The sequence below is a fragment of the Scyliorhinus torazame genome, chromosome 18 (genome assembly GCF_047496885.1).
Source record: "Scyliorhinus torazame isolate Kashiwa2021f chromosome 18, sScyTor2.1, whole genome shotgun sequence".
Lineage (NCBI taxonomy): Eukaryota > Metazoa > Chordata > Chondrichthyes > Carcharhiniformes > Scyliorhinidae > Scyliorhinus > Scyliorhinus torazame.
In genome coordinates this window covers 49,565,844-49,591,886 of record NC_092724.1, presented here as the reverse complement: position 1 = coordinate 49,591,886, position 26,043 = coordinate 49,565,844, and the positions used below count along the sequence as shown (strand labels likewise).

Below are 26,043 nucleotides of genomic sequence, written 5' to 3'. Positions count from 1 at the left end.
GCAAATGAACTATGGAGAAATATGCGGTTAACTGTCCTTTGGCTGGTCTTGGTGTGGTGATCCTGCATTGTGGCTTTTATGTTCAGTTGGTTTCCTCAGTATAGCTGGACAGAGCAGATTTCCATATTTCATTCTCAAAAGATGTTGTTTTGCAGATGATTCCTCTTCTCAGGAATATTTGCAATATCCATGCTCAATACTTCAGAGAGAGAGAGAGCAAGAGACAGGTCTTGCAACTTTTCAGTATACCTTTCTGATATCTGCTCTGACTTGGTTTAAAAAGACTTTAAAAGCCTTGCTGGTTATATATTCCAGAGTAACCTTGCTGTGGTCATTACAATGTTGATGTCTTATCTCAAACCTTTGATTTGTAATAGTATAAAAGTCAACAGGAGATGGGGGGTTGTTCACACTCCATGGGGAAGTGGGGGGGGGGGGGGGCGCGGCCTGGAGTATCAGAGTCTGTTCTTTTTCTTTTTTTTAAATAAAATGTTTCTATTCAAAATTTTTCAATAATTTTTACAAACCACCACAAAAGAAAATATAATGCAAAGAGAACAAAACAATATACCAACAAAAACAACTTAATCCTCTAACAAATTAACAATTTAATAAACAAACAAAACAAAACAAGGTGGGGCATTTGCCCCTTACAAATAAAATTAAATCAACCCCCCCCCCCCCTCTGGATTGCTGCTGCTGCTGATCTCCATCTAACGTTCCGTGAGAAAGTCAAGGAACGGTTGCCACCGCCTGGAGAACCCCTGCAAGGACCCACGCAAGGCAAACTTCATCTTCTCCAACCTGAGAAACCCCGCCATATCACTGACCCATGCCTCTACGCTTGGGGGCTTCGCGTCCCTCCACATTAACAAGAGCCTTCTCCGGGCTACCAAGGAGGCAAAGGCTAGAACTCCGGCCTCTTTCGATGCCTGCACTCCCGGATCATCCGATACCCCAAATATCCCTAACCCCCAGCTCAGTTTTACCCGAGTGTCCAAGACCTTGGACATAGCCTTTGCAAAGCCTTTCGAAAATTCCGTAAGTGCCGGGCATGTCCAAAACATATGGGCATGGTTCGCTGGGCTCCCCGAACACCTCACACACCTGTCCTCTACCCCAAAGAACTTACTCATTCTCACCCCTGTCATATGCGCTCGGTGCACCACTTCAAACTGAATCAGGCTCAGCCTGGCGCAAGATGAGGAGGAATTGACCCTGCCCAGGGCGTCAGCCCACAGGCCCTCATCCAGCCCCTCACCCAGCTCCTCCTCCCACTTGCCCTTCAGCTCCTCCACCAAGGCCTCCTCCGCCTCCTGCAGCTCCTGGTATATGTCCGATACTTTGCCATCCCCGAGACCACCCTGTCCTGTATCCTCCGGGCAGGTAGCAGCGGGAATTCCCCCACCTGCTTTTTCACAAACGCCCAAACCTGCGTGTACCTAAAAGTGTGCCCAGGGGGAACCCAAATTTCTCCTCTAGCACCCTCAAGACTGACAAAAGTCCCATTGATAAACAAGTCCCCCATCCTTTTGATTCCCGCCTGTGCCAGCTTAGGAACCCGCCGTGTATCCTGCCTGGAACAAACCTGTGGTTGTTCCATATCGGGGTCCAGACTGAGGCCTCTACCTCCCCCCATGCCATCTCCACTGCCCCCAAATCCCCAGTGTCGCCGCCACCACCGGGCTCGTGGTATACCATTTCGGCGGAAGCGGCAATGATGCCGTCACCAGTGCCCCCAGGCTAGTATCTGTATAGGACGCCGCCCCCTCTCCCTTCATTACCCATTTCCGAATCATAGACACATTCGCTGCCCAGTAATAGCTGCACAAGTTCGGCAACGCCAACCCCCCCCCCCCCCCCCCCCCCACCAACCGCGGAAATAAGGTTATTTTGGGCTTTGTGTGGGCGGGTAAAACCCCACAAGTGAAGAAAGTGCTGCTGGAGCGCAGTCGAGGGGAGGGTGGGTTGGCGCTGCCGAACTTTTGTTATTACTACTGGGTGGCTAATATAGCCATGATTAGGAAGTGGGTAGTGGGGGAGGGGTCAGTGTGGGAGCAAATGGAGGCGGCGACATGTAAAGACACAAATTTGGGAGCACTGATAACGGCACCTGATAACGGGTTTTGGTATCGGCAGGTGCGAGACTTCTTGAGAATGCAGGGTCCGGCCTTCCCACTGCTGCCGCCACAGGAGATACAGGACAGAGCAGTCTCCAGTACATGGGTGAGAGAGGGGAAGGTATCAGATATCTACCAGGAACTTTTGGAATCGGAGGAAACGTTGGTGGAGGAGCTTAAGGGCAAGTGGGAAGATGAGCTAGGGGGAAGAGATAGAGGCGGGTCTGTGGGCGGATGCCCTAAGAAGGATTAACAGATCCTCATCATGTGCCAGCCTGATACAGTTCAAGGTAGTCCACCGGGCACACATGACGGTGGCACGGATGAGCAAGTTTTTCGGCGTAGAGGACAGGTGTGCGAGGTGCATGGGAAGTCCAGCAAATCATGTCCACATGTTTTGGGCATGCCTGCAGCTTAAGAGGGTTTTGGCAGAGTTTCACTAAGGCGATGTCCATGGTTCTCAAAACACAGGTGGTGCAGAGTCCAGAAGTGGCGATCTTTGGAGTGTCGGACAAGCCGGGAGTCCAGAGGGCGAAAGAGGCCGACAACTTGGCCTTTGCCTCCGTGGTAGCCCGAAGGCGGATCTTATTAATGTTGAGGGACCCGGAGCCCCCGAGTGTAGAGACCTGGGTTAGTGACATGGCTGGGTTTCTCAGTCTCGAGAAAATAAAGTTTGCCTTAAGAAGATCTATGTTAGGGTTCACCCGGAGGCGGCAGCCGTTTGTCGACTTTCTCGGGGAAAATTAAAATGTCAGCAGAAGCAGAATTCCAGGGGGGGGTGGGGGCGCCAGACTGTTGTTTTATGGTTGGGGGATTTGAAGATTGTGATGGGGGTGGAAATATTTATTGTACCATGTTTATGTTGCTGTTATTGTTATTATTATAAAAATTGCAAACACCCTAATAAAAATATATTTTAAAAAAAAGGTGGCAGCTGAAGTCTGTCGGAGGAGTCAAGCAAGGTGCAGAGCCCAGGTTTGACCCAAGATGGCAGAGGCAAGTACATCAGGTGGAGCCACGCAGATGGTACAGGCGACATTGACAGAGGTGATGGCTGTCAAATTCGATGAACAGTTCCGCAAACATTTTGAGAGGGATGAGAGGGAAATGATGGAGACCCTCATAAAGTCAATGGATGAGGCTCTGGCACCTGTAAAGGAGGCGGTGGAGAAGACGATTGCGATGGTGCAGCAGCATGATGAGGTGTTGAAGGAGGTGCTGTCATGATACAGAGACCAGCTGGCCTCACTAGATCCAGAGTTGCAGAGGGTGGAAGAGCGAAATAAGAGCCTGAGAGCGAAGGTTGATGAGCTGGAGAATAGGTTGACACTGGATAACTGGAGGATCGTGCGGCTGTCTGAGAGGGTGGAGGGTCCGAGGTTTACTGAATACTTTGAGTCAATGTTGAAGAAGCTGGTGGAAGAGGAAGCGCAGGGGCCCCCATCATGCGTGATCGGGTCCACTGATCACTTCGGCGAAGCCACAAGGGAATGAGCCGCAGAGTTGGCGAGAAGGAGGGCAACCTTCATTTTCTCAAGATGGTGGAGGAAGCAGAGGCGTTCATCAAGGCTGATTGACTTGGACTAAAATGAAGGGGCTTGCATGAGACTTAGTTGGTGGTTGGGGAGGTCTGTGTGGAGATGTTGTAACAAGGGTGTTTGAACCTGTATTTCGGTGTTCCTTATTCCCTCTCACTATGTCCTAGGTTATTTGAGCCCTATAGGGTTCTTAAGGCTTGGTGTTGGGTTGGGGAAGGGAATAGGGTGCCGAGTAGTTTCTGGATGGTGGAGAATGGGGGTAGTGGGTGGGGGTGGGGGGTGTGGGGGAGAAAGAGAGAGGATTTTTGGTTTTGATTAGGGGCCTGGCTTTATTCTTTGTTTATTTGAATAGGATGGGCTCTGGTGGGCAAGCTACCTTGCTAGCTGAGTGAGGATGGCTAGTGAATGAGTACGAGGTGGTGGAAGAGGTTGTGCAAGCTGGTTTCACAGAGCCTAGAAGGTGTGAATGGTCAGGGAGAGGGGGATGGAAGTGAGAGGCAGCGATTCAACAGGAAGTGGATGGGGATATTTGGGATGGGGGGGGGCGATAGAAAGCAGAGGGTGACTGGGAGCAGCAAGTTGTTCTGGTCATGGGCAGAGCAGGTGGCCATCTGGGATGGGCTCTGATTTCAGGAGCCTGGTGGACAGAGGGGGCAAGCTCTCATGGTGGAAAATGGCTGACTTAAAGGGGATTGGGGTGAGTTCAAGAAGCTGGCTCACTCAAGCGCAATTAGGGACTGGCAACAAATGCTGAATGCTCACATTTGTGAATGAATAAAAAAATATAGTTGGGAACAAGAAGTTGCAAAGGGACATTTAATATATTGGGCCTGAACCTTGCGGCTTGCCAATCCGCTTCTAGTTTGTTCCCTGGAAATTCAGTTGTTCCTTTCTTTCCAACTCAGACCAGGCAAGAACTGGGGTAGCGTGTTCTTGAGGCCTTCCGTTGAGAGCTGGACAGATAGAGGTAAGGAAGTCACCGCCCCCCTTTTTACAGCACTAGCTGCCATAAAGCAGATAAGTTTCAAAGTTCAGCCACTCTTAGAAGTCAGGGAGAAGTCTGTAAGGTATGGGGGAGGGGGGGGGGGGCTGGGTCAGGGAGAGAATTGTGTCAACCACATTGTTGTGCATCTGGAGTAACATGTAGGCCAGACCAGGTAAGAAGGGCAAATTTCCTTCCCCAATAGTGAACCAGATGGGTTTTTAGGGTAATCAACAAGGTAATCAACAAGGTAATCATTAGTTCCAGACTTTATTCAATTCAAATTTCACCATCAACCATGGTGTAAGATTCAAATGCAGGTCCCCAGAACATTTGACAAAGAGACATTTAGACTCTACCAGACCGGCTGAGATTGCCCAGCATTTTCTGTTTCTGATTCCAGCATCCGCAGTAATTTGCTTTCATCCTCAGAACATCACCACGGGATTAATAATCCAGGGACCCAGGGAATGGTGGTATCCTTATATCCCCCAGTGATTACTGCAAAAAAAATAACTAATTTATGAAGTTCTATTGAGATCATGAAAAAGGTACTATGCTGGATTGCATTTATATCCTAGCTACACTTTCCCTTCCCCCCCCCCCCCCAAATGTTTGTAATTTAATTTAGTGTTCCAAGCATCTGCTTGAATCATAGCACCTAATTGGAGAATTACATTCTTCAGTAAAAGTTTGGGTTCATTTTTGACAAAAAAAAACCCCACAATTTTATTAATCTTCCTTCCTGTACCCATTTCAGATTGGTGACACTTGGGAAAGTATTAATCTTTCTGGACAATTAGAAATGAAAAGTATTTCAAAATCAGATCAAATGCTGCTTGTACAGATACATCATTCACCGTAGCCACTTTGGAAAGCTTCAGTCATGGATCACAAGATGAAAAACTACAAGTAAAGTCAAACTCTTTTGGCATAATAATACTACACAATACAAATGGTCAAATTCTCCACCTAGTACAGACACTTAACTGCATGAAATATTAAAGAACAGGTCTCAAAATTTGTATAGTCCAAGGATGCTGGTGACTCATGTTAGTCTATATCAATATTGTTCATTCTCAGTCAGGTTCAGGACTAAAACAAAATTGCACAACTGGGTGAAAGATTAAATCTAAGGTTGGCACATGTTACAAAATACATTTTCTGAATTTGTCAGTTCAGTAGGAGTGAAGAGCATTAAAACAAGTCAGACAGCAACTGGAGAGAAACTGAAAATTTCAGCTTGTTGACCTTTTGTCTGAATAATTAGCTTACTGGAAAGGCATTGCAATTGAAACTTCACCTTTACATGGATGTACACAACTGAATCATAGATTGTTCAAGGTGTTGGACTGCTCATCATTTCCTTCCCCCCCCCCCCCTCCCCCAGAGATGCTAATTGATCTGCGTCAGTATACATCTCCAGTCAGAAGTGTGAGATTACAGAATCCCATCAGGGCCACACATGCAATTTGTTAGACAAAGATACTGTTTGAGGAAGGGGATGTAGGAGAGAAATATAATTTAGTCAAAACAGCAAGGTCAATTCAAAGCTTAAATGCCAAACCTACTACAAGTGTGGCCCTGCAGAGCAACCACTCAACAGTAAATAGCTACAGCCAGGTCACATCTATTCCTGAACTTTATCCATTTCAATCTCCTCTGACTGAGGGCGCTCAGTCAGTTGAGGGGCGAACGGACCCACCAGCCAGTTGAGGGGAGTGTTGTGAAGCACATAATCCATCACCCCATCCATGGACTCCCGGATCTTCAGCATTTGCTCTCTGCTTTGCACCAGGAGCTGCCCAGAGAGATCACCGAAGGAATTGGCAGCAGAGAAGGAGGAGTGGATGGTCTCTGCGGTGCTGCGGATCTGCTGCATTTTATCTTGAATGTGCAGAGGGAGGCCGTGTACGTTTGAAACCAGGGTCAAGCAGGTGGTCTGCAGTTGCTGGGTGAGACCTCGAGTCATAGTTAATGTTTGGGATTCAAGCTGCTGCAATACACATAAAAAAAACAATTTAGAATTTCGATCACCTTTAAAAAAAAAAAGTGTTGTCTGAAGATCATTGGACGGGTCTCAAATTTGTGCTTGGTTAGTGAATGTCTCTGTGATAATCAAACTCAGTTTTCCTAGAAAATCACCTTGAGAATTGAGCCAATGGTAACAAATCAACCGGTTCGGTCGTAAGCAGTTGAGATTTGCTCTCCTCTACCTCCTACTTTCCTTGGACATGGTAACGTGGCTCAATTGCATATCCCATTCAGACAGCCAAGGAATATCTTCCAGGCTGGAGGAACAATTTATGTACTTGGGCGTCATGGATTAATGTCCACTCCTGCAGCATTTCCATCAAGCTTACTCTGGTAGAACTTCCCTTCCACCAGCAAGAGGGACAAAGAGTAGCTAAGTCATGTCACCTCCTCCAAGTGGCACCATCTGTACAAAGGGCTACAGCGGTTGAAGAAGGCTGTAGCCCACCACCATCACCCACTCAAAAGGATTTGCAATTCCCTTGCCAGTAGAGGACATCAAAAATTTACAAATAAGCCACATATGGCCCAGCTACTACGCCCTTCCTATTGGGTCACAAAGAGTCCACTGGCTGGATTGTCAGAGCACAAATGGCTTCTTTTGCAGGGCACTGAAGAGAAAATTTGAAGGTTTAAAAGCAAGTTTCAGATGTTCAATAATAGATTCTCAAATTAGGGATACCGCTGTGTAGCCCAATTATACGACAAGCAAAAGGGAAAAATCTCGGGACTCAGCACAAAGACATGTTTTGCTACCCGTCACGGCAACATTTACTTAAATGTCTCCCAAGGCTCACATTATGGCAAATGTCAGGTATCGCATTGTCACCGTCTGCTACTGAAACAAACATGGTTTAAATTTTAATAGCTTTGAAGTGAAGGGGTTTATCCTCGTGTATATTAAAGGGATCTCAAAATGTATGGTGGCTGTTTGAATCAAAGAGTCCGCCTTTGGTAGCAACATTCTGTACAATAGATGCCTCAATCTCCACCATTGATCCCAGAATAAAAATGAATCCTTACTTCTGGTTTCTGAGCCCCTTCTTCCACTTGACCCTTTTGTTGTTTCTTCTGCCAATCAATCCAGGTCTGATGCAATTTGTCTTGAACCTCATGCAGCTTCTGATTTGCTGAATCTACTCCTTTCTTTGTGAACTCAATCTGCAAAAATACATATATAGCTGGGCTGGTCATAAAGTGCTGAAAAATTGAACTGGCAGACAGTACAATGTACAATCCCTCCAGACCTACCTTCATAGAACCATAGATTTCCTACAATGCAGAAGGAGGCCCCTTGAATCCACACACCCTCTGAAAGAGCACTCCACCTTGGCCCACTTCCATGCAACTCCACCTATCCAGCATATCTTTAGACACCAAGGGGCAACTTGGCATAATCTGCACAGTTTAGGACTGTGGGAGGAAACATGAGCACCTGGAGGAAATCCACACATATGGGAAGAATGTCCATGACAGTCACCCAAGGCCAGAATCAAACCCAGGTCCCTGGTGCTGAGGGGCAAAATGCTAACCACAGTGCCACCCTCAGTCAGTCAGACTTGAACACCAACAAGTTAAAGATATGTCAGGATTTTCCCTACGGGACTTCAGGACACCAGGGGTTACAAGCCCACACTTGCTCGGAGACAGATCACTCGGTGAACTGTTCCCCCCCCCCACCCCCTTCAAGAGGTTGTCTCTAAATTAGTCACCTTTGCACTTGCCTTAGAGGACTCCGGATTTAGCAGCCCGAAAGGCAAGAAATGAGCACCGCCAAAATAGGTTGGCACAGAGGCAGCCTCAAGTTTGGCACAGAGGCAGCTTCAAAAAAGATTAGGGACATAGGCAGTAAATTCAGAGGGGCTCAACTGGATTTCCACACTGATAAGAGGAGAATCCCTCCAGGGAGCAGCATTTGGGATGTTGGTACCCTTGATGTGGTCAGCACCCTTTTGAGGAAAATGAAGACTCCTGCTCAGATGTACCCACCCCAATACCTGCAGCAGGAGGCTATGTCCATTGCCTCAACTACCTCCCCACAGTGGGCGAGTTGCTCTGCTGTCAGCAAAATGCTGGTAAGCCTGAGGTTTAAGTATTTTAATGTGGCTATACCGGTCTGCCTCCATTCAACAGGCATCCTAACCTCACCCATGGGAAACTTCCCCAGTGGCAGGACTGCATCAGGCTGGATATTGAACCTGCATGTTTTCCCAGGCACGCTTCCACCAAGTGGAGGGGACTGGGAAAATTCAGTCCATATTCGTTACATTTAGACACGAGAAAGCAGGAAGTTCAGATCAATGACTTGCATTAGAACGACGTGAAGGGTCATTGACTGCCCGGCAAATGTTTACTGCTTAGCTCTCCAGATGTTACCCAGCAGCAGATCCGGTCTAGTTATGTTACAAGCCATTATGAGCCTAACTACTGGCATGAAGGGGGGGGGGGGGGGCAGAAAACGCAATGTCTGTGATACAAGAGACTGATCATACTGAACCGGAAGATATCAATGCAGGTTAAAACTACCAGACCTCATTTGGGCCAGAGGGCAGATTCTTGCAGAGGCAAGGAAGACTCCATTCCATGTCAAAACCACCAAGCAGCAGGATGTACTCTTACCAGATCCATTGTGTTGTGAAGCTGAGCCATAATGTCTTGGCTGCTTTGCCTGGCCTTCTGCATCTTGGAAAATGGAGTGCTGGTATGCTCGATGACGAATCTTTGAAGATAAAGATCCCAAGCGTACATAGTAACTCTGCTGTTGTGCTGGAGCCACCTCAAAGCCCTCAACAGAATTAGCCAGTTTTGCTGCAACACAATATTATTGACAATTTCGGCCGTTATTCACAACAGGTTTCACATTCAAAGTTTGATGAGCATTAGTACGGTGCTGTTCAAGTTCCACCCTCAAGTCCAACCCAATATTTTCAAATCAAACTGTTTGCATGATGGAATATACTTAGTCAAACCTGCATTTAAATGACAACTTTTGAACAGTTATCATTTCTAATTGAAGGTAGGATTTACCACTATTGGAGAGGTTTAATACTCCTGCAGTCTGAAGCCTCCTATACAGAAGGAAGACAAGTTCCTGGCCATTAGGGACCTTGGGAAGAGTCAAGTAAGTGCTCTAATGTTCCCCATGCTGAAGGGAATGATATTTTTGAGGTTTACAAGACCCATTTTCCTTTTGGGAAATTATAGAATCACAGTGCAGAAGGAAGCCATTTGGCCCATTGAGTCTGTACTGACCCTCTGAAAGAGCACCCAACCTAGGCCAGCTCCATGCTCCATCCCTGTAACCTCATCTAACCTGGATACGAGGGGCAATTTAGCATGGCCAATTCATCTAACCGACAATCTTTGGACAGTTCAGCTATTGAACAATTTGACTAGATTATGGAGTGTGGGAAAAGCAGGAAATAAATAGTGGAATAAGTGGCAACAAGCAATTTGTTACTTTTGGTTTACAAACCAAGTGTTCCAATACAAATCTGTAAAATTTAGAGGGCATACATGCCAAAGGTTGACAGTATATAGAATGATTATTGATACATGCAAGACCCAACTTGACGGTTTTGGATGAAGCATCAAGACAAGTAGGAGGTAGTAAAAATGATCCTTTCTTACTTACCCAGTTCCTTCTCAGTCATAGGAAGGTAATGATCAACCATCTCCTCAGATTTATTGAGTGCGTTGTCAACGCCAGTGACCACCATCTGCCCTACTCTGGATGCTATGACCGTGTTAACTCCTTCAACCATCACAGTCTTGGTCTTTTCAATGCCACCATGCACTGCCCCCTTGGCCATGTCCACTACCCCAGTCACTGTATTTTTGGCTCCAGTCACGGTGTTGGAGACGGCATCTTTTGCTCCAGTTATGGTGGATGAAACCAGCTCTTTGGTATCAGCAACAACCTGTATTAATTAAATAAAAAGATGACAATGCAGTACATTGAAAGACTAGTCAACTAGTCAAACAGTAGAGTCAAAAAGAGGGCAAACATCAAGTTCTGGGATGAACACTAGGGTTCTCATTATCCGGCTCCTTAATTCATTCAGGACAGGGGGCAATAAAAAATGTGCATGGATTCAGATGCAGCTGGGCAATCAGTCCGATTGACCTGTGCAATTAGATACTTCCAGAAGAGCCAGAATTTTAAACAAAATTGTCATTCAATATGACCACAAATGCAAAGGTCAAAGTGTCCAGTTAGAAATTAATAGACATGGGGAATTAAAAATATTGGGCATTTATTAATTTTTAATGGCACACCATCTAAGTAGGTGTTCAAAGATGGAGTTAAAAGTTACAACTTTTTCATCAGCCATCATAATAAAGGTGGTTTTAGTGGATTGGAAGTACATTCCTCCTATAACCAGGGTACATTACAATCCTTCTGAAAGCTAGGTACCATCTGCAGGGTTATTTTGTAGATGTTTCTTACCTGGGGTGTGGACTGTTGAAGAATTGGAAGCTTCTCTTCCAGTTTATCCAGACCTTTACAGGCATATTCATTAGCTGCTGTAACTGAGCACAGAAGAACCTTGGCTTAGAGACTAAATCTGTGACGTTGGTTGAGGAATAACTATTGGATATCCTGTTTTTTTATTTTAAAAAAATGATCTTTTGCAGCTACCCAATTCCTGTTTTCATCCGAAAGTCAGTGATGTGTACCCAATACACCACCATACAAGTTTTAAATCTTCAGAAGGGCAGATAGAGTTCAATAATTAAACAAAAGTACTTCAGGGTTTAGACGAAGATCGGAGGCAGAATTCACACTTAATTGCTTATCCCACTACTTGGGTGGAGCCATGTGGCAACTAGAAATTATAACTCAATCATACTTGTTAACTAATTGTTCTATACCCATTTTTAACAAGTTTTAAAAACAATTTTTCATTTCGTTCGAGTTTCTTTTAATAATTGCTGGGTACCAAGTTCAATTCATCTGCCCAATAGGCTGGCTTGAACAAGCTCATATTTCAAAATTCCACGTGCCCAAGGGTCCTGAAGCAAAATATTCAATTATTTTAGTCTTAACATCCAGTCGCCATTGAGGCAACATTTTAGCCTTTAAACCCCAGTCAGCTGAAGTAATTTATGCTCCAATCTTACTTTGAGGTTCCAGCTTGTCTATAATTGGTTTGGCACCACTGACAGCCACAGCAGAGATGGTCTTCACACCCTGCTCAGCAACATCGCAGACAGTCTTCACATATGGGTGGTTCTCCTTGGTGCTGTTGTACACAGCTGATACCATGTCGTAGGCCGAGCTCACAAGTGGCAGGCTGGTCACTCTGCTCACCACATTCTGAAACACACAAGTTGTGGAATCACGAGATCATTTCACAGCAAATCATTCCAATAATGCTATGCTGCTCAATACTGTTCCAGAGAGATCAGTTGGACTTCTAGCAACGTCCCATACTCAGTGTAAGGAAATACAGGAAAGATTGCACAAACATCCTGAAGGATGGTTGTGCAAGGATTTTAGCACGTTAATTTGGACATTTAGTGCGAGCATCTCAGGTATTTATTCATCTGCATCAGAGTTTTACAGCTACCACTTGAGATGCTGTACCCAGTGTCACCCTTAGAACAGACAAGAAATAGAAGAAGTTACAACATTGAAATTGGGCAGTCAGTCCAACTGGTTTAGGTTTTCTCAGGCAGAAAAGGGTTATTGACCACAAAACATCACATCTCTCTCTCTACAGACACTGCCAACATTTATTATTTTCAGCATAAGTTTTTTAATTTAATTTTGGGCCAACAATGAGCAATTAGACATTCTAATGAAATACCGATCCCATTTCCTTCAACTCTTATCTTTCTTTCTCCCCTTCCCCCCTACTTTGATAGAATGTAGCTTGTCTAGATCTGCAATCCCCAAAATTGAAATTTTTAGTTGCACAACACCAAATGTAATCCCTCCCCACAACTTTTTAAAAACCTCCAGAATTAAAGCCATCTATGGCTCCTTAAGGAAATCAATCCTGTCCGATCCAGTCATATTTTGATTTGATTTGATATGCAAATAGTCAGATCATCCCAGAATCTGCTTTGCATCAATTAAATTTTTGCATTTCCTTTACCCCAGACAACATGAAGTAGTGATTTTTAAAAACCATATTGGAGGAATATAGTCAGCTCTCCCATTTTGAACATGTTTAGTTAACACGTGCACATATGACAGGGCAGGCTGAGAAAGTGGTTAAAGCATACAGGATCTTTACAAAAAAAGGGACAGAGTACAAAAGCATACCATAATAAACTATTATAACACTGGCCTCCACTGTAGTATTGTGCTCAGTGCGAAGCAGCTCTTTAAAAAATTTGTTCATGGGACATGGTCATCGGAGGCTGTGCCAGCATTTATTGCCCATCCCTAATTGCCCTTGAGGGGGTAGTTTAAGAGTCAACCACATTGCTGTGGGTCTGGAGTCACATGTAGGCCAGACCAGAGAAGGACTGCAGATTTCCTTCCTTAAAGGACATTAGTGAGCCAGATGGGGTTTTGGGTTTTTTTTTTAATAAAATAATTTTTATTAAAAAGGTTTTCATAAAATATCAATAACAAAATGAGAAAGAAAAAGAACCCAACAGGGTTAAGTACAAAACACAATCTAAAAAAGCAACCCCCCAAACCCCTCCCCCATACCTAAATAATAAATTAACATTAAACACACAGACTTAAGACAACAGGTGTATACACCCCCTCAGACCCTTCCAGTGTAAATAACATAAACAAAAATAAAGTTAACCCCCACCCGCTGCTGCCATTGACCAATGTCTATCGTTCTGCCAGAAAGTCTAAGAACGGTTGCCACCGCCTAAAGAACCCTTGTACCGACCCTCTCAAGGCAAATTTCACCCTCTCCAATTTAATGAACCCTGCCATAATCGCTGATCCAGGATTCCACGCTTGGGGGCCTCGCATCTTTCCACTGAAGGAGAATCCTTCGCCGGGCTTCCAGGGATGCAATGGCCAGAATTCCGGCCTCTTTCGCCTCTGCCACCACAAATATTGCGAGCCCCCAGCCCGGTTTGACCCTGGATCCTACCACCGTCGACACCGCCCTTCCAAAATTCCTCCAGCGCTGGGCATGCCCAGAACATATGGGTGTGATTTGCTGGGCTCCCTGAGCACTTAACACACCCCCAAAGAACCTGCTCGTCCTTGTCCCGGTCATGTGTGCCCTGTGCAGCACCTTAAACTGTACGAGGCTGAGCCTCGTGCATGAAGAGGAAGAGTTCACCCTCCCTAGGGCATCTGCCCACGTCGCCTCTTCGATCTCCTCTCCCAACTCCTCCTCCCACTTACCTTTCAACTCCACCACCGAGGCCTCCTCCTCCTCCTCCTGCATCACCTGGTAAGTGTCCGAGATCTTCCCTACTCCCACCCACCCCCCCGATAGCACCCTGTCCTGTACTGTGTGCGGCAGTAGCCGTGGGAATTCCACCACCTGCCGTCTGGCAAACACCCTTACCTGTAAGTACCTGAAGGTGTTCCCCGGGGGGAGCCCGTACTTCTCCAGCTCGCAAACTTCCCGTCCACAAACAGGTCCCCCAACTTTCGTATCCCTGCCCTGTGCCACCCCGAAAACCCTCCACCTGTTCTTCCTGGGGCAAACCGGTGGTTCCCCCGTAATGGGGTCCACGCCGAGGCCCTAACTTCCCCCCTATGCTGCCTCCACTGCCCCCAAATTTTGAGGGCCGCCACCACCACCGGACTCGTGGTATACCACCTTGGAGGGAGCGGCAGCGGTGTCGTTGCCAGCGCCCCCAGACTCGTACCCACACAGGACGCCGTCTCCAGCCTCACCCACACAGGACGCCGTCTTCAGCCTCTTCCATGCAGCCCCCTCCCCCTCCATCACCCACTTGCGCACCATTGTCGTATTGGCGGCCCAGTAGTACCCAGAGAGGTTAGGCAGCGCCAGCCGCCCCCCCCCCCCCATATCTCTACTCCGCTCCAGGAACACCCTTCTCACCCTCGGAGGCCCTCGCGCCCACACAAACCCCATTATACTCCTGTTAACCCGCCGAAAAAAAGCCTTCGGGATAAACACGGGGAGGCACTGGAACAGGAACAAAAACCTTGGGAGCACCGTCATTTTGACTGACTGCACCCTACCCGCCAGGGACAACAGCAGCGCGTCCCACCTCTTGAACTCCTCCTCCATTTGCTCCACCAGCCTTGTAAAGTTAAGCCTACGCAGGGCCCCCAAAGTCCTGGCCACCTGGACCCCCAAATATCTGAAGCTGCTCTCTGCCCTTTTTAGTGGGAGCTCGCCAATCCCCCTCTCCTGGTCCCCTAGCTGAACTACAAACAGCTCGCTCTTCCCCATATTGAGCTTGTACCCAGAAAAGTCCCCGAATTCCCTAAGGATCCTCATTACCTCTGGCATTCCTCCCACCAGGTCCACCACATACAGCAGCAGGTCGTCTGCATAAAGCGACACCCTATGCTCCTCCCCACCCCAACCCCCTCCAGTTCCTCGACTCTGGCAATTGAACCCCTGGCTATGGCACAATGCGAAGAGCAGAGGGGGGGGGGGGGGGGGGGGGGGGGAGAAACAGGGGACACGCCTGTCTCGTCCCTCGGTGCAACCAAAAGTACTCGGAACTCCTCCAACAGCCTAACCCACCTGACAAACCCCTCCCCAAACCCGAACCTCTCCAGCACCTCCCACAGGTACCCCCACTCTACCCTATCGAAGGCTTTCTCAGCGTCCATCGCCACCACTATCTCCGCCTCCGGCATCATGATAACGTTCAAAAGCCTCCGCACATCCGCGTTCAACTGTCTCCCCTTCACAAACCCAATCTGGTCTTCATGGATGATCTGCAGCACACAATCCTCAATCCTCGTGGCTAAGACCTTCGCCAGCACCTTGGCATTTACATTTAGCAAGGAAATCGGTCTGCAAGACCCACATTGCAGGGGATCCTTGTCCCGCTTCAGGATCAAGGAGATCAGTGCCCGGGACATCGTCGGGGGTAAAGCCCCCCCCCTCCCTTGCCTCATTGAAGGTCCTAACTAACAGCGGGCCCAACAGGTCCATATATTTTTTATAGAACTCGACCGGGAAACTGTCCGGCCCCGGTGCCTTCCCCGCCTGCATGCTTCCTATCCCTTTGATCAGCTCCTCCAGCCCAATCGGGGCCCACAGTCCCGCCACCAGTCCCTCTTCCACCTTTGGAAACTTCAATTGGTCCAGGAAACGGCCCATCCCTCCCTCCTCCCGTGGGGGCTCAGATCGGTACAATTCCTCGTAGAAGTCCCTGAAGACCCCATTGATGCCAACCCCACTCCGCACCACGCTCCCGCCCCTGTCCTTAACTCCCCCGATCTCCCTAGCTGCGTCCCGCTTCCGAAGCTGATGCGCCAGCATCCGGCTTGCCTTTTCCCCATACTAGTGGACCGCCCCCGGGCCTTCCTCCACTGCACCTCCGCCTTCCTGGTGGTCACCAGGTCGAATTCGGCCTGGAGGCTGCGCCTCTTCCTCAACAATCCTTCCTCCGGTTCTTCCGCATACCTCCGGTCTACCCTCACCATCTCCCCCACCAGCCTCTCCCCCCGCTCCTTGTGGGCCCTGATAGAGATCAGCTCTCCCCTCACCACCGCCTTCAGTGCCTCCCATACCATCCCCACTTGGACCTCCCCTTGTTGTTGGTCTCCAAGTACCTCTCTATACTTCCTCTGACCCACTCGCTCACCTCCTCGTCCGCCAACAGCCCTACCTCCAAGCGCCACAGTGGGCGCTGGTCCCTCTCCTCCCCCATCTCCAAGTCCACCATTGCAGGGCGTGGTCTGAAATGGCTATTGCCGAATACTCTATATCCTGTATCCTCTACTCTCCCCATCAGCGCCCTACTCAAAATGAAGAAGTCGATTTGAGAATAAGCCTTATGGACATGAGAAGAATGAAAATTCTCCAGCCCCCGGCCTTGCAAATCTCCAAAGGGTCCACCCCTCCCATTTGGTCCATAAATCCCCTCAACAATCTAGCCGCCGCCGGCTTCCTACCCGTCCTAGACCTGGAGCGATCCAGTGCAGGATCCACCACAGTGTTAAAGTCTCCCTCCATTATCAGGCCCCCCACTTCCAAGTCTGGGATCCGACCCAACATACGCCGCATAAAACCCGCATCGTCCCAGTTCGGAGCATATTCATTGACCAGTACCACCCTCTCTTCCTGCAACTTACCACTTACCATTATGTACCTACCGCCATTATCTGCTACAATGCTAGACGCCTCGAATAACACCTTGTTTCCCACCAAGATCGCCACCCCTCGATTTTTGGCATCTAGCCCCGAGTAAAACTCCTGACCTACCCACCCTTTCCTCAATCTTACCTGGTCTGCCACCTTCAGGTGTCTCCTGGAGCATAACCACATCCGCCTTGAGCCCCTTCAGGTGCGCGAACACGCGGGCCCGCTTAACCGGCCCATTCAGTCCCCTTACATTCCAGGTTATCAGCTGGATCAGGGGGCTACCCGCCCCCCTCCCCCGCCGACTAGCCATAACCCCTCCTCGGCCAGCCACGCGCCCGCACCCCACACCCGGCCCGTTCCCCATGGTGGCAGACCCCCGTCTCTTACACACACACACACCCCCCCCCCCCCCACTCGCTCCAGCTCCCCCTTGACCATAGCAGCAGCAGCTCGATCCCCCCCCTCCCCGCCTAGGACCCATCGCAGTCCCCAATCGCCCATCCCGACCCTCAGCCTGTGTCTAGCTTCTCGGCCTGAACAAAAGGCCCACGCCTCCTCCGGTGACTCAAAATAATGGTGCCAGTCCTTGTAGGTAACCCACAGTTGCGCCGGCTGCAACATGCCAAACTTCACCCCCTTCCTGTGCAGCACCGCCTTTGCTCGATTGTACCGAGCCCTCCTCTTCGCCACCTCCGCACTCCAGTCCTGATATATCCGAACCTCCGCGTTCTCCCACCTGCTGCTCCTCTCCTTCTTGGCCCACCTGAGCACACACTCCCGATCGACGAACCGATGGAACCGCACCAGCACTGCCCGCGGAGGCTCGTTAACCTTGAGCCTCCTCGCCAGCACTCTATGGGCCCCTTCCAGCTCCAGGGGCCCCTGGAAGGACCCTGCTCCAATCAGCGAGTTTAACTTGGTGACCACATAGGCCCCCACGTCCGGCCCCCCCAGGAGGCCCAGAATCCGCAGATTCTTCCGCCTCGACCAATTCTCCATCTCCACAAACCTCTCCTGCCATTTCTTGTGGAGCGCCTCGTGCACCTCCACCTTTACCGCCAGGACTGAGATCGCGTCCTCATTGTCAGAGATCTTTTGTTGTGCCTCTCGGATCGCCACCCCCTGGGCCGTCTGTGTCTCCAGCAGCTTATCAATAGACGCCTTCATTGGCTCTAGCAGGTCCGTTTTAATCTCTGAGGCAGCGCTGGATACCCTCCTGTTGCTCCTCCGCCCACTGCCTTCACGCTGCCTGGTCGTCGCCCGCCGCCATTTTGTCCTTCTTCCGGTCCACCACCTTTTTTGTCACCCCGCTCCTAATTAAAGCCATATACTGACAGGGAGCTATTATGAACTCCTTCCCACACTGGGAAACGTCAAAAAAGTGCCCTTGAGGGCCCTGAAAAGAGCCCAAAAGTCCGTTTTTGCGGGAGCCGCCGAATGTGCGACTTAGCTCCGCTCCGCATAGCCGCAACCGGAAGTCTCAAGAGGGAATCCTTTTGGCAGTGTTTGCTTCACCAATCTGCCACAAAATGTCTGTGGACACTCCTGAAAAAGGTCTTAGAGTCCGTTCCAGACGGGAGCTGCCGAATGCGCGACCTACTCCTCCATGGCCGCCACCGGAAGCCTCGTCCCCGCTTCTTCAGTGGCCTTGGTGAGATCTTTTCACAGTTGTTCCCTCTGCTGCTAGAATTCGCCTTTGATAAAGGCCCTCAGGTCAGCTTACAGCTTTAAGCTTGCCCTTCCCCCGCCTGCATGATGGAAGAGTTTATCCTGTTGCAGCCAAATCTTTTCCTGTTTCTGCCAGGTCTGGTAGCCAAAAGACATAACATTCCTGGGGGACACTGTCAGGGGAATGCTGCAGTCTTCTTCCCACACCGGGAAATGTCAAACAAATGCCGTGGGGGCCCTGTAAAAGAGCCCAAAAGTCTGTTCCAAGCGGGAGCTACCGAATATGCGACCTAGCTCTGCATAGCCGCACCCGGAAGTCCCAGATGGGTTTTTACGACAATCAACAATGGCATGGTCATCATTCGACTTTGCAGTTCAAATTTCACCATATGCAGTGGCGGGATTGGAATCCGGGTCCCCAGAGCATTACTCTGGGTCTCTGGTTAAGTAGCGTAATGGCAAGGGCAGCACGTGGCACAGTAAGTTAGCCCTGCAGCCTCACGGCACCGAGGTCCCAGGTTCGATCCTGGCTCTGGGTCACTATCCGGTGAATTGGGTACTCTAAATTTATTAAAAACGAATCTAGTGACAATGCCACTGCCTCCACTTTAGGACCAAGTGGGGAGACAAAGGATTAAGGTCATCAAACAGCCAGACAAAATCCAAGGTACCATCCCATTTTTCCCAGCTGCACAAGACTTCCACCTCTCTCAACTTAGTCCTCATTCTGCAAGCTCCTCCATCTGAACCTCTTCATCCCTTTATTCAATTGGTGACAGAGTCCTCACGTTAAATTTAGCATCACTGCTCCCCATTTTGCTCAGTCTTTTAAAACCCTATACAACACCAGCTTCTCTCCAATGATCCATTTTCCCCTCACCATCGAATCCCCTCCCCCCCCACTAGGGCATCTGTTCCCTGTTGACCTTTGACACACTGCTTACCCCTGTTCTGCCATTAGCACATTTTGATGTCTTTATGTGCCACTAACAGCACCCTTCTTGGTCATCATCACCACATACTTACATCCCCTTGTCCTTTTGCCCACGACATCTTTTTCAATCTCCACCCATCACTGGCCCCCTATTCAGCCCCACCATATTATAGATCTTATCCGATTTCCAGTTCTCTAGCTTTAACGAAGAATCATCCAGACTCAAAACATTAGCTCTGTTCTCTCTTCACAGATGCTGTCAGACCTGCTGAGATTGTCCAGCTTATTTCATTCAGCCATTTTCAATCATTGGCTAGATAATAAATAATAATAAGGCTTTATTAGTGTCACAAGTAGACTTACATTAACACTACAATGAAGTTATGTGAAAATCGCTACACTACAGCACCTGTTCAGGTACATTGTATGGGCACTGAGGGAGAATGCAGAATGTCCAATTCATCTAACAAGCATGTCTTTCAGGACTTGTGGGAGGAAACCGGAGCACCCAGAAGAAACCCACGCAGACATGAGGAGAACGTGCAGACTCCGCACAGACCCAGGCCAGGAATCAAACCCAGGTCCCAGGTGCTGTGAAGCAACAATGCTATCCATTGCATTACCCCAAAATATATTTTGGCAAAAATCAAGTGCAATGCCTTTTCGTGTATATCTTTCTCGTGGAGGTCATGAATCGGATTCAATTTGAATTTGTTTTGGAGCAAGCGAGCAGATGGATTAAGGGCTTGCCCTGTCCTTTGTAACTTTGAGAATTCAATAAAAATTAAATAAGATTACAAGGAATAAACAATTACATTAAGGAAAAAATAATTGAGAAATTTGCGGTTAGGGATAGGGCCCTGTGCTCTGATGAATAGTGGTTGGGGGGGGGGGGGAAGAAAAAGAGGCCCTGTTCAGAATGAATGCCATTTTAAGTTCGCTGCTTAGATTTTTAAAAAAAAAGTCTGACTGTTGCAAAAGAAGCTCTTACACACACACAAACATGCAGCTTTGTATTTCAAGGTAACGAAACTTAAATTGTTGCAAATTAGGCCAAGGGTCACACAACAGCCCAGTGACTAATACTTCCCATTTAGAAGTGAAAGCAATTCATCATCTTACAACACACAATGGGAGGATTTCTCAGGCCACCCTTCAGTTTGCAGTAGTAAGTCAGAAAGCTGGAACTGCACAGCCCCACACTTACCTGTTGTTCTCCGTTCTCCTGGGGTTCGGGTAGTTCGGAGACTTCAACCTTTCCGGCCACTTCCGACGCCATAACAAAAATCAGCGAAATCTAATGGAAATAAATTGGGATGAGAGCGAGAAAAAAAATCAGCGAGTTCAACTCTCTCGGTCAGCTATCCGGCAGCTGCCCAGGGTGGGATAATGCCGGAGTAAATAAATAGACACGAAGAACAGATTCAGAGCAACTTTTACAGTTAACCAGTCTATTGCCAATTCGGGCAGAAAATCCATTAAGCACAAAGTTGTTTTGAAAAGTCTGCCTGTGACAAAATGCACCAGACGAGATTCTTGGAACAGCAGAGGGCAACTTGGAACCCCATCGGGAGGCTACAAAATAAACTAATTAAAGTTTGGGAAATAGGCAGAAAGTTTAATCGTAAACTTGCCAGCTTGTCTCAAGCACTTGCACTGTTCTTTCCGCCCTCTACAAATTCAGTTCCTGGTGTGAGGCACTGCATTTTAAAAGGCTTGTGACATTATCCGGGTGGGGCACACTGAGTGTTTGTCAGAATATCTGAGCAATCAATGTGCAGGGAGTGAAACTGATTGAAGCGCTGACCAATGAAAGACTATCAGAGGCGGGGTTTGGTTCATTTCAGTCACGTCCAGGGTTGCAACAGCCCACGCGGGGAGGGACTTACTCGCCTTACCCTGGAAGAGTTTGATTGATGAAATATGCTAGATACACAAAGGAGTATAGTATAACTAAACAGCAATGCTTTAATCAGCTGGCCACGAGCACACAGTCACATTGGACGAGAGAGACGATTTGACTCACTTCACTCACATTTTCAGTCCTGGGGCGCGATTCAGTGGCCTCGTTTTGCTCGAGCGAGACCACAACGAGGATGGTGAATATCGGGAGAGGCCAAAAACGAGAACCGCGCCGGGCGCCAAACCGTTTGTGATGCGACCGACCCGCTCCCATAGGCAAGATCGGGATCCCATCGTGGCCTGGCGAGAAACCAATAATCAGCACTTAAGCCCTATTTCCATGGCAGCACAGCACTGTGGCGCAGTGGGTTAGCACTGCGGTCTCACGGCACCGAGGTCCCAGGCTTGATCCCGGATCTGGGTCACTGTCCGTGTGGAGTTTGCACACTCCCCCCGTGTTAGCGTGGGTTTCACCCCCACAACCCAAAGATGTGTAGGATAGGTGGATTGGCCACGCTAAATCGCCCCTTAATTGGGAAAAAAAAATGCATTGGGTACTCTAAATTTAAAGAAAAGCCCCATTTTCATACAATTAATGGGAGCCACCCCATATCCAACACCTCCTGTGATCCAGCTGCCTCCCCAACAAGTGGTCGCGCTGGCACCCATTATTATTCCCTTTGAAAAATATCAGGGCGGGTGGGGGGGCAACCCCCACCTGCCCAGAGCAAGTTCTCCATGCCACTCCTGGATCGTGTGTTCCGGTTCCTAGGCAACCCTAGTCCCTGCCTGTCTGCCCCACGGAGGCGTCTGGCCATGCAACTGAAGGCTATTGCTAATAGGGAATTGGCAATCATGGTTAAGTGAGAACTTCATGCATCCCAAGTGGATCCCTGTGGGCCACGTAGCATGTGGGGCTCATTGCCTAGCATCCCAAACACACCTTGATGCATGGACACTGTGCTTGAACATTGCGGACGACAGCACCACAGATGCAGCAGCCACCTTCCAAACGCCGAGGGGATGGGCACCAGCCCGGGGCACTTGTCTGTGGCTGGTGTTTGGCGACATTCTGTTCGGATGTCTGGGGTGCAGGATGTGTGGTCCGGTGTGAAGGACCCTCCTTACCCCCAACCCCCAGTGCCCTCTCAGCAATCCTGTGGGCAGCACGGTAGCATTGTGGATAGCACAATTGCTTCACAGCTCCAGGGTCCCAGGTTCGATTCTGGCTTGGGTCACTGTCTGTGTGGAGTCTGCACATCCTCCCCGTGTGTGCGTGGGTTTCCTCCGGGTGCTCCGGTTTCCTCCCACAGCCCAAAGATGTGCAGGTTAGGTGGATTGGCCATGATAAATTGCCCCTAGTGTCCAAAATTGCCCTTAGTGTTGGGTGGGGTTACTGGGTTATGGGGATAGGGTGGAGGTGTTGACCTTGGGTAGGGTGCTCTTTCCAAGAGCCGGTGCAGACTCGATGGGCCGAATGGCCTCCTTCTGCACTGTAAATTCTATGATATGATGATCCTCAACATGCTTGGCCTTCCTTGCTGCACCGCCAAGTCTAATCCGAGGATGCACATCTGAGGTGGAGGCAGCCAGCTTGTTGCCATGTTCCGTGGTTTTTGATGCCCCTGGTGGGTGTCCTCTGGGGGCACTGGGGCTGGAGGGTCCCGGTGCACATAATGGTGGCACATGCACAGCCGTGCCACCCTGTTCCGGGTGCTGACTGCGATTTCGTCAGAGGGGTGGAACACGGGAGGAACTGGTGGCTACCGATGTCCCTTCCTCCCCTGGTTGGTGCCTATAGGGCCCTGGGATTCACCTTGGAACGGAGGGGTAGCTGGATTGAGCCCTCGCTCTCCCAGCCCTGGTGGCTCCCCATTGTCTGCACTATGGTGTCGCCGCCATTGGCGATGCTCCGCAGTGATTGGGCCATGCTCTGCAGTGCCTCTGCAATGCCCACCTGCGACTGGGGCAAGCTCCACAGTGCCTCGGCCATTCCCATCTGAGACCGGGACATGTCCTGCAGCATCTGCCGAGGCCCTCATCTATGGCCGTCATCATCTGCGCCACGCCTTGGACACCTCCACTCGTGCTGCCGACATCGTGCACCAGGCTCTCCACTGCGGTCGTCACCCTAGCAGTGCTGGCCTCGGTGTCACACATTACTAGTGGCAACACCTGTGCCCATAATTCCTGGGACTACTCCAAACGACTATGGATTTGCTGGAGTGTTGCTGACATCTCCCTCCGAATGTCCCAGCTGCACCTTAACGTCTCCATCAGCTCCGGGTAAACCTGTTCCAGGGACTCGGAATCTGACTGGGACCCAGCAGACCTCTGACTGCTGTCTCGCCTGGGGGTTCCTGCCTCCACCTGACGTACATCAGCAACTGTGTGGGGCTTACCATAATGTGTCCCAGAAGCCTGACCACTAACGTTGCCCACCAAGGTGCGTGTATCTGCGCTGATGGAGGGTGCAGATGAACAGCTGTGATGCATCGATGGTGGCATCCTCAGAGCTCTCCTCTGAGGTGTTCTCCTGGAAGGCATTGGGCAGGGTAGAGGGAGACAACCCCGGATGTTCCGGCGCCGTCGGCTGGAGGTCTTGCGGGAGAATGGACAAGTGATCAGTGGGAGGGATGGGTCAATCTGTATGCATTAACAACTCAATGTTTGACAGGTCCACCGGGTGGGGTCCGGTGGATCCTCATCCCTGCGGCATGCGCCGACCTCTGCATCGGTAACCGCTGTTTCCTCGGCCACCCCCATCACCTCCAGGGCCCGTTCCTCGAAGGAGGTGAGGATTCTTATGTCCGTCACCCCGCCGCCAGTCATGGCCCTCTCCCAGCAATTGTGGGACAGCTTCTCCTGTGGAGACACAGAGAGGGCATTGTTCACAGAGGTGGCGGTGGTGTGAAGGAAGGTTTGGTGAAGAAGGGGTAAAGGGAGGGTTGGGGAGGCTAATGTAGAGTTTGGGGGCTGGTTGCATGGAGTGGACAGGTTTTGGGTGGGGGCGGTATCAACTCACGTGTGCAGCCCAGTGTAGGTCGTTGACCTCCTTGCGGCACTGGAGGCCTGTTCTCCTGATCATGCTGCCCAAGCTGACGGCCGATGCCACTTCATCCCAGGTGGCACTGGCTGCCCTGTGGCTCACTCTCCAGGACTCTCGGCTGAACAGGACATCTGTCCTGGCCTTGACCCCATCTAGGAGCCTCCCCAGGTCTGTGTCTCCAAATCTTGGGTCTCAGAGCTGCTTGACCTTGTTAGCGGTGGGCTGACAAACCTCTATTTGCGATGTGAAGCCCATGAGGCCTCGTTAAGAGGACCAATAATGTTGCATTGCATTGCTGGTCTTGCTGTGCCGAGTGCCGGGAAACACGTGGCAGGTCCCGCTCGCTACCACACTTAGAAAGCTTTCCAGAGAATCATGCCCTCACGTCGTCATTGCACCGTCCAGTTGATTTTTAAATTATTCCGGGACATTTGGCGGAAGTGGAAGTCATTGTTGTTGTGCTGGTCACTCTGTAGATCTTTCCGATATTAGTCTAAAATTTTTTTTTTTTAAATTACCTTAAAGGTAAATACTGCAGCTACTGGAGACCTGAAACAAGAACATAAATGCTGGAAACACTTAGCAGGTCACCAGGTAGCATCTACTGACAGAACAAACTAGTTGTTTTAAGCATGTGAACTCTTTGTCAGGACTAGAAGATTTTACAAATGAGTGGTATTATATAACAGGACAAGGGGCTGGTGCGGTGAATGTAGGAATTTCTTATGTATAGTCTATGTATCTGGTGCACTAATGGTTTTAGAAGTCTGGCTTAGGATGTTGTCATGTGGGAGTACCTTTAAGAAATGGGTGTTTATAAAAATATCTGTAGTGGATGTACCTTTAAGAAATGGGTGTTTATCAGTGATGTCAGAGTGTGGGTGGAGCTGGGCTGTCTGTCTGCTTTTACTTTCGCTTTAGGCTGTTTGCTACAGGGTATGTTTAGTTTCGTTTTAGATTTGAAAAAGCTGCAATCACAGCAAGATGTGTATGAGTCTCTGCAAGCTTATGAATGTTAATTTGGTGATTTCAAAGTGGTAACTGTTCTCAGTAGTGAAGTTAAACCTGATGTCTTTCTGTAAAGAGGGTTTTTTGACTTATGGATGTTGCAAGGAAAGATTAAGAGTTACTTAGAGAGTACTGTATTCTTTGGGGGATTTAGTGTTGATAGTTGTTAAGATGTTTACTGTGGGTTTATAAAGTGTTAACTGGTTTCATAAATAAACATTGTTTTAATTCAAAAGTACTGTATATTTCTGTTGCATCACACCTGCAGAGTGGGCCCGTGTGCCCCCCATAACTACAATCTATTAAAAGTTGTGGGTCAGGTGAACTCCACAATACACTTTGGGGTTTTCTAAACCCTGGCCCATAACAGTGTGTATATATCTGCTGTAGTATGATATTTTAAAAATCCTGATTTAAAAGACAGATGGACACTATGGCTGCAGTAGGTGCAATTAAGGGTGCAATTAAGATGTTGTAAAAGTGAGTGAATCCTTCTTTCCAACCTGTATATGTTTACAAAGGGATGCCTAATGGTTTTTAAAACTGATTTCTTGGGATTCCCTGGGGAGAAGATAA

At 48.9% G+C, this 26,043-nt stretch overlaps 1 protein-coding gene across 1 annotated transcript in view; it reads right to left on the bottom strand.

Annotated features, from left to right (window-relative positions):
• LOC140394731 (uncharacterized) overlaps nt 1–21,257 on the bottom strand; it is a 76,195-nt gene extending 54,938 nt beyond the window's left edge. Inside the window, 9 exon segments of the mRNA XM_072481949.1 lie at nt 6,273–6,636; nt 7,698–7,835; nt 9,294–9,362; nt 9,364–9,482; nt 10,309–10,594; nt 11,125–11,207; nt 11,799–11,994; nt 20,716–20,805; nt 21,143–21,257. Coding sequence (XP_072338050.1) covers nt 6,273–6,636; nt 7,698–7,835; nt 9,294–9,362; nt 9,364–9,482; nt 10,309–10,594; nt 11,125–11,207; nt 11,799–11,994; nt 20,716–20,787 — 1,327 coding nt within the window. The 5' untranslated portion in view covers nt 20,788–20,805; nt 21,143–21,257.
• Nucleotides 21,258–26,043: the final 4,786 nt, after the last annotated feature.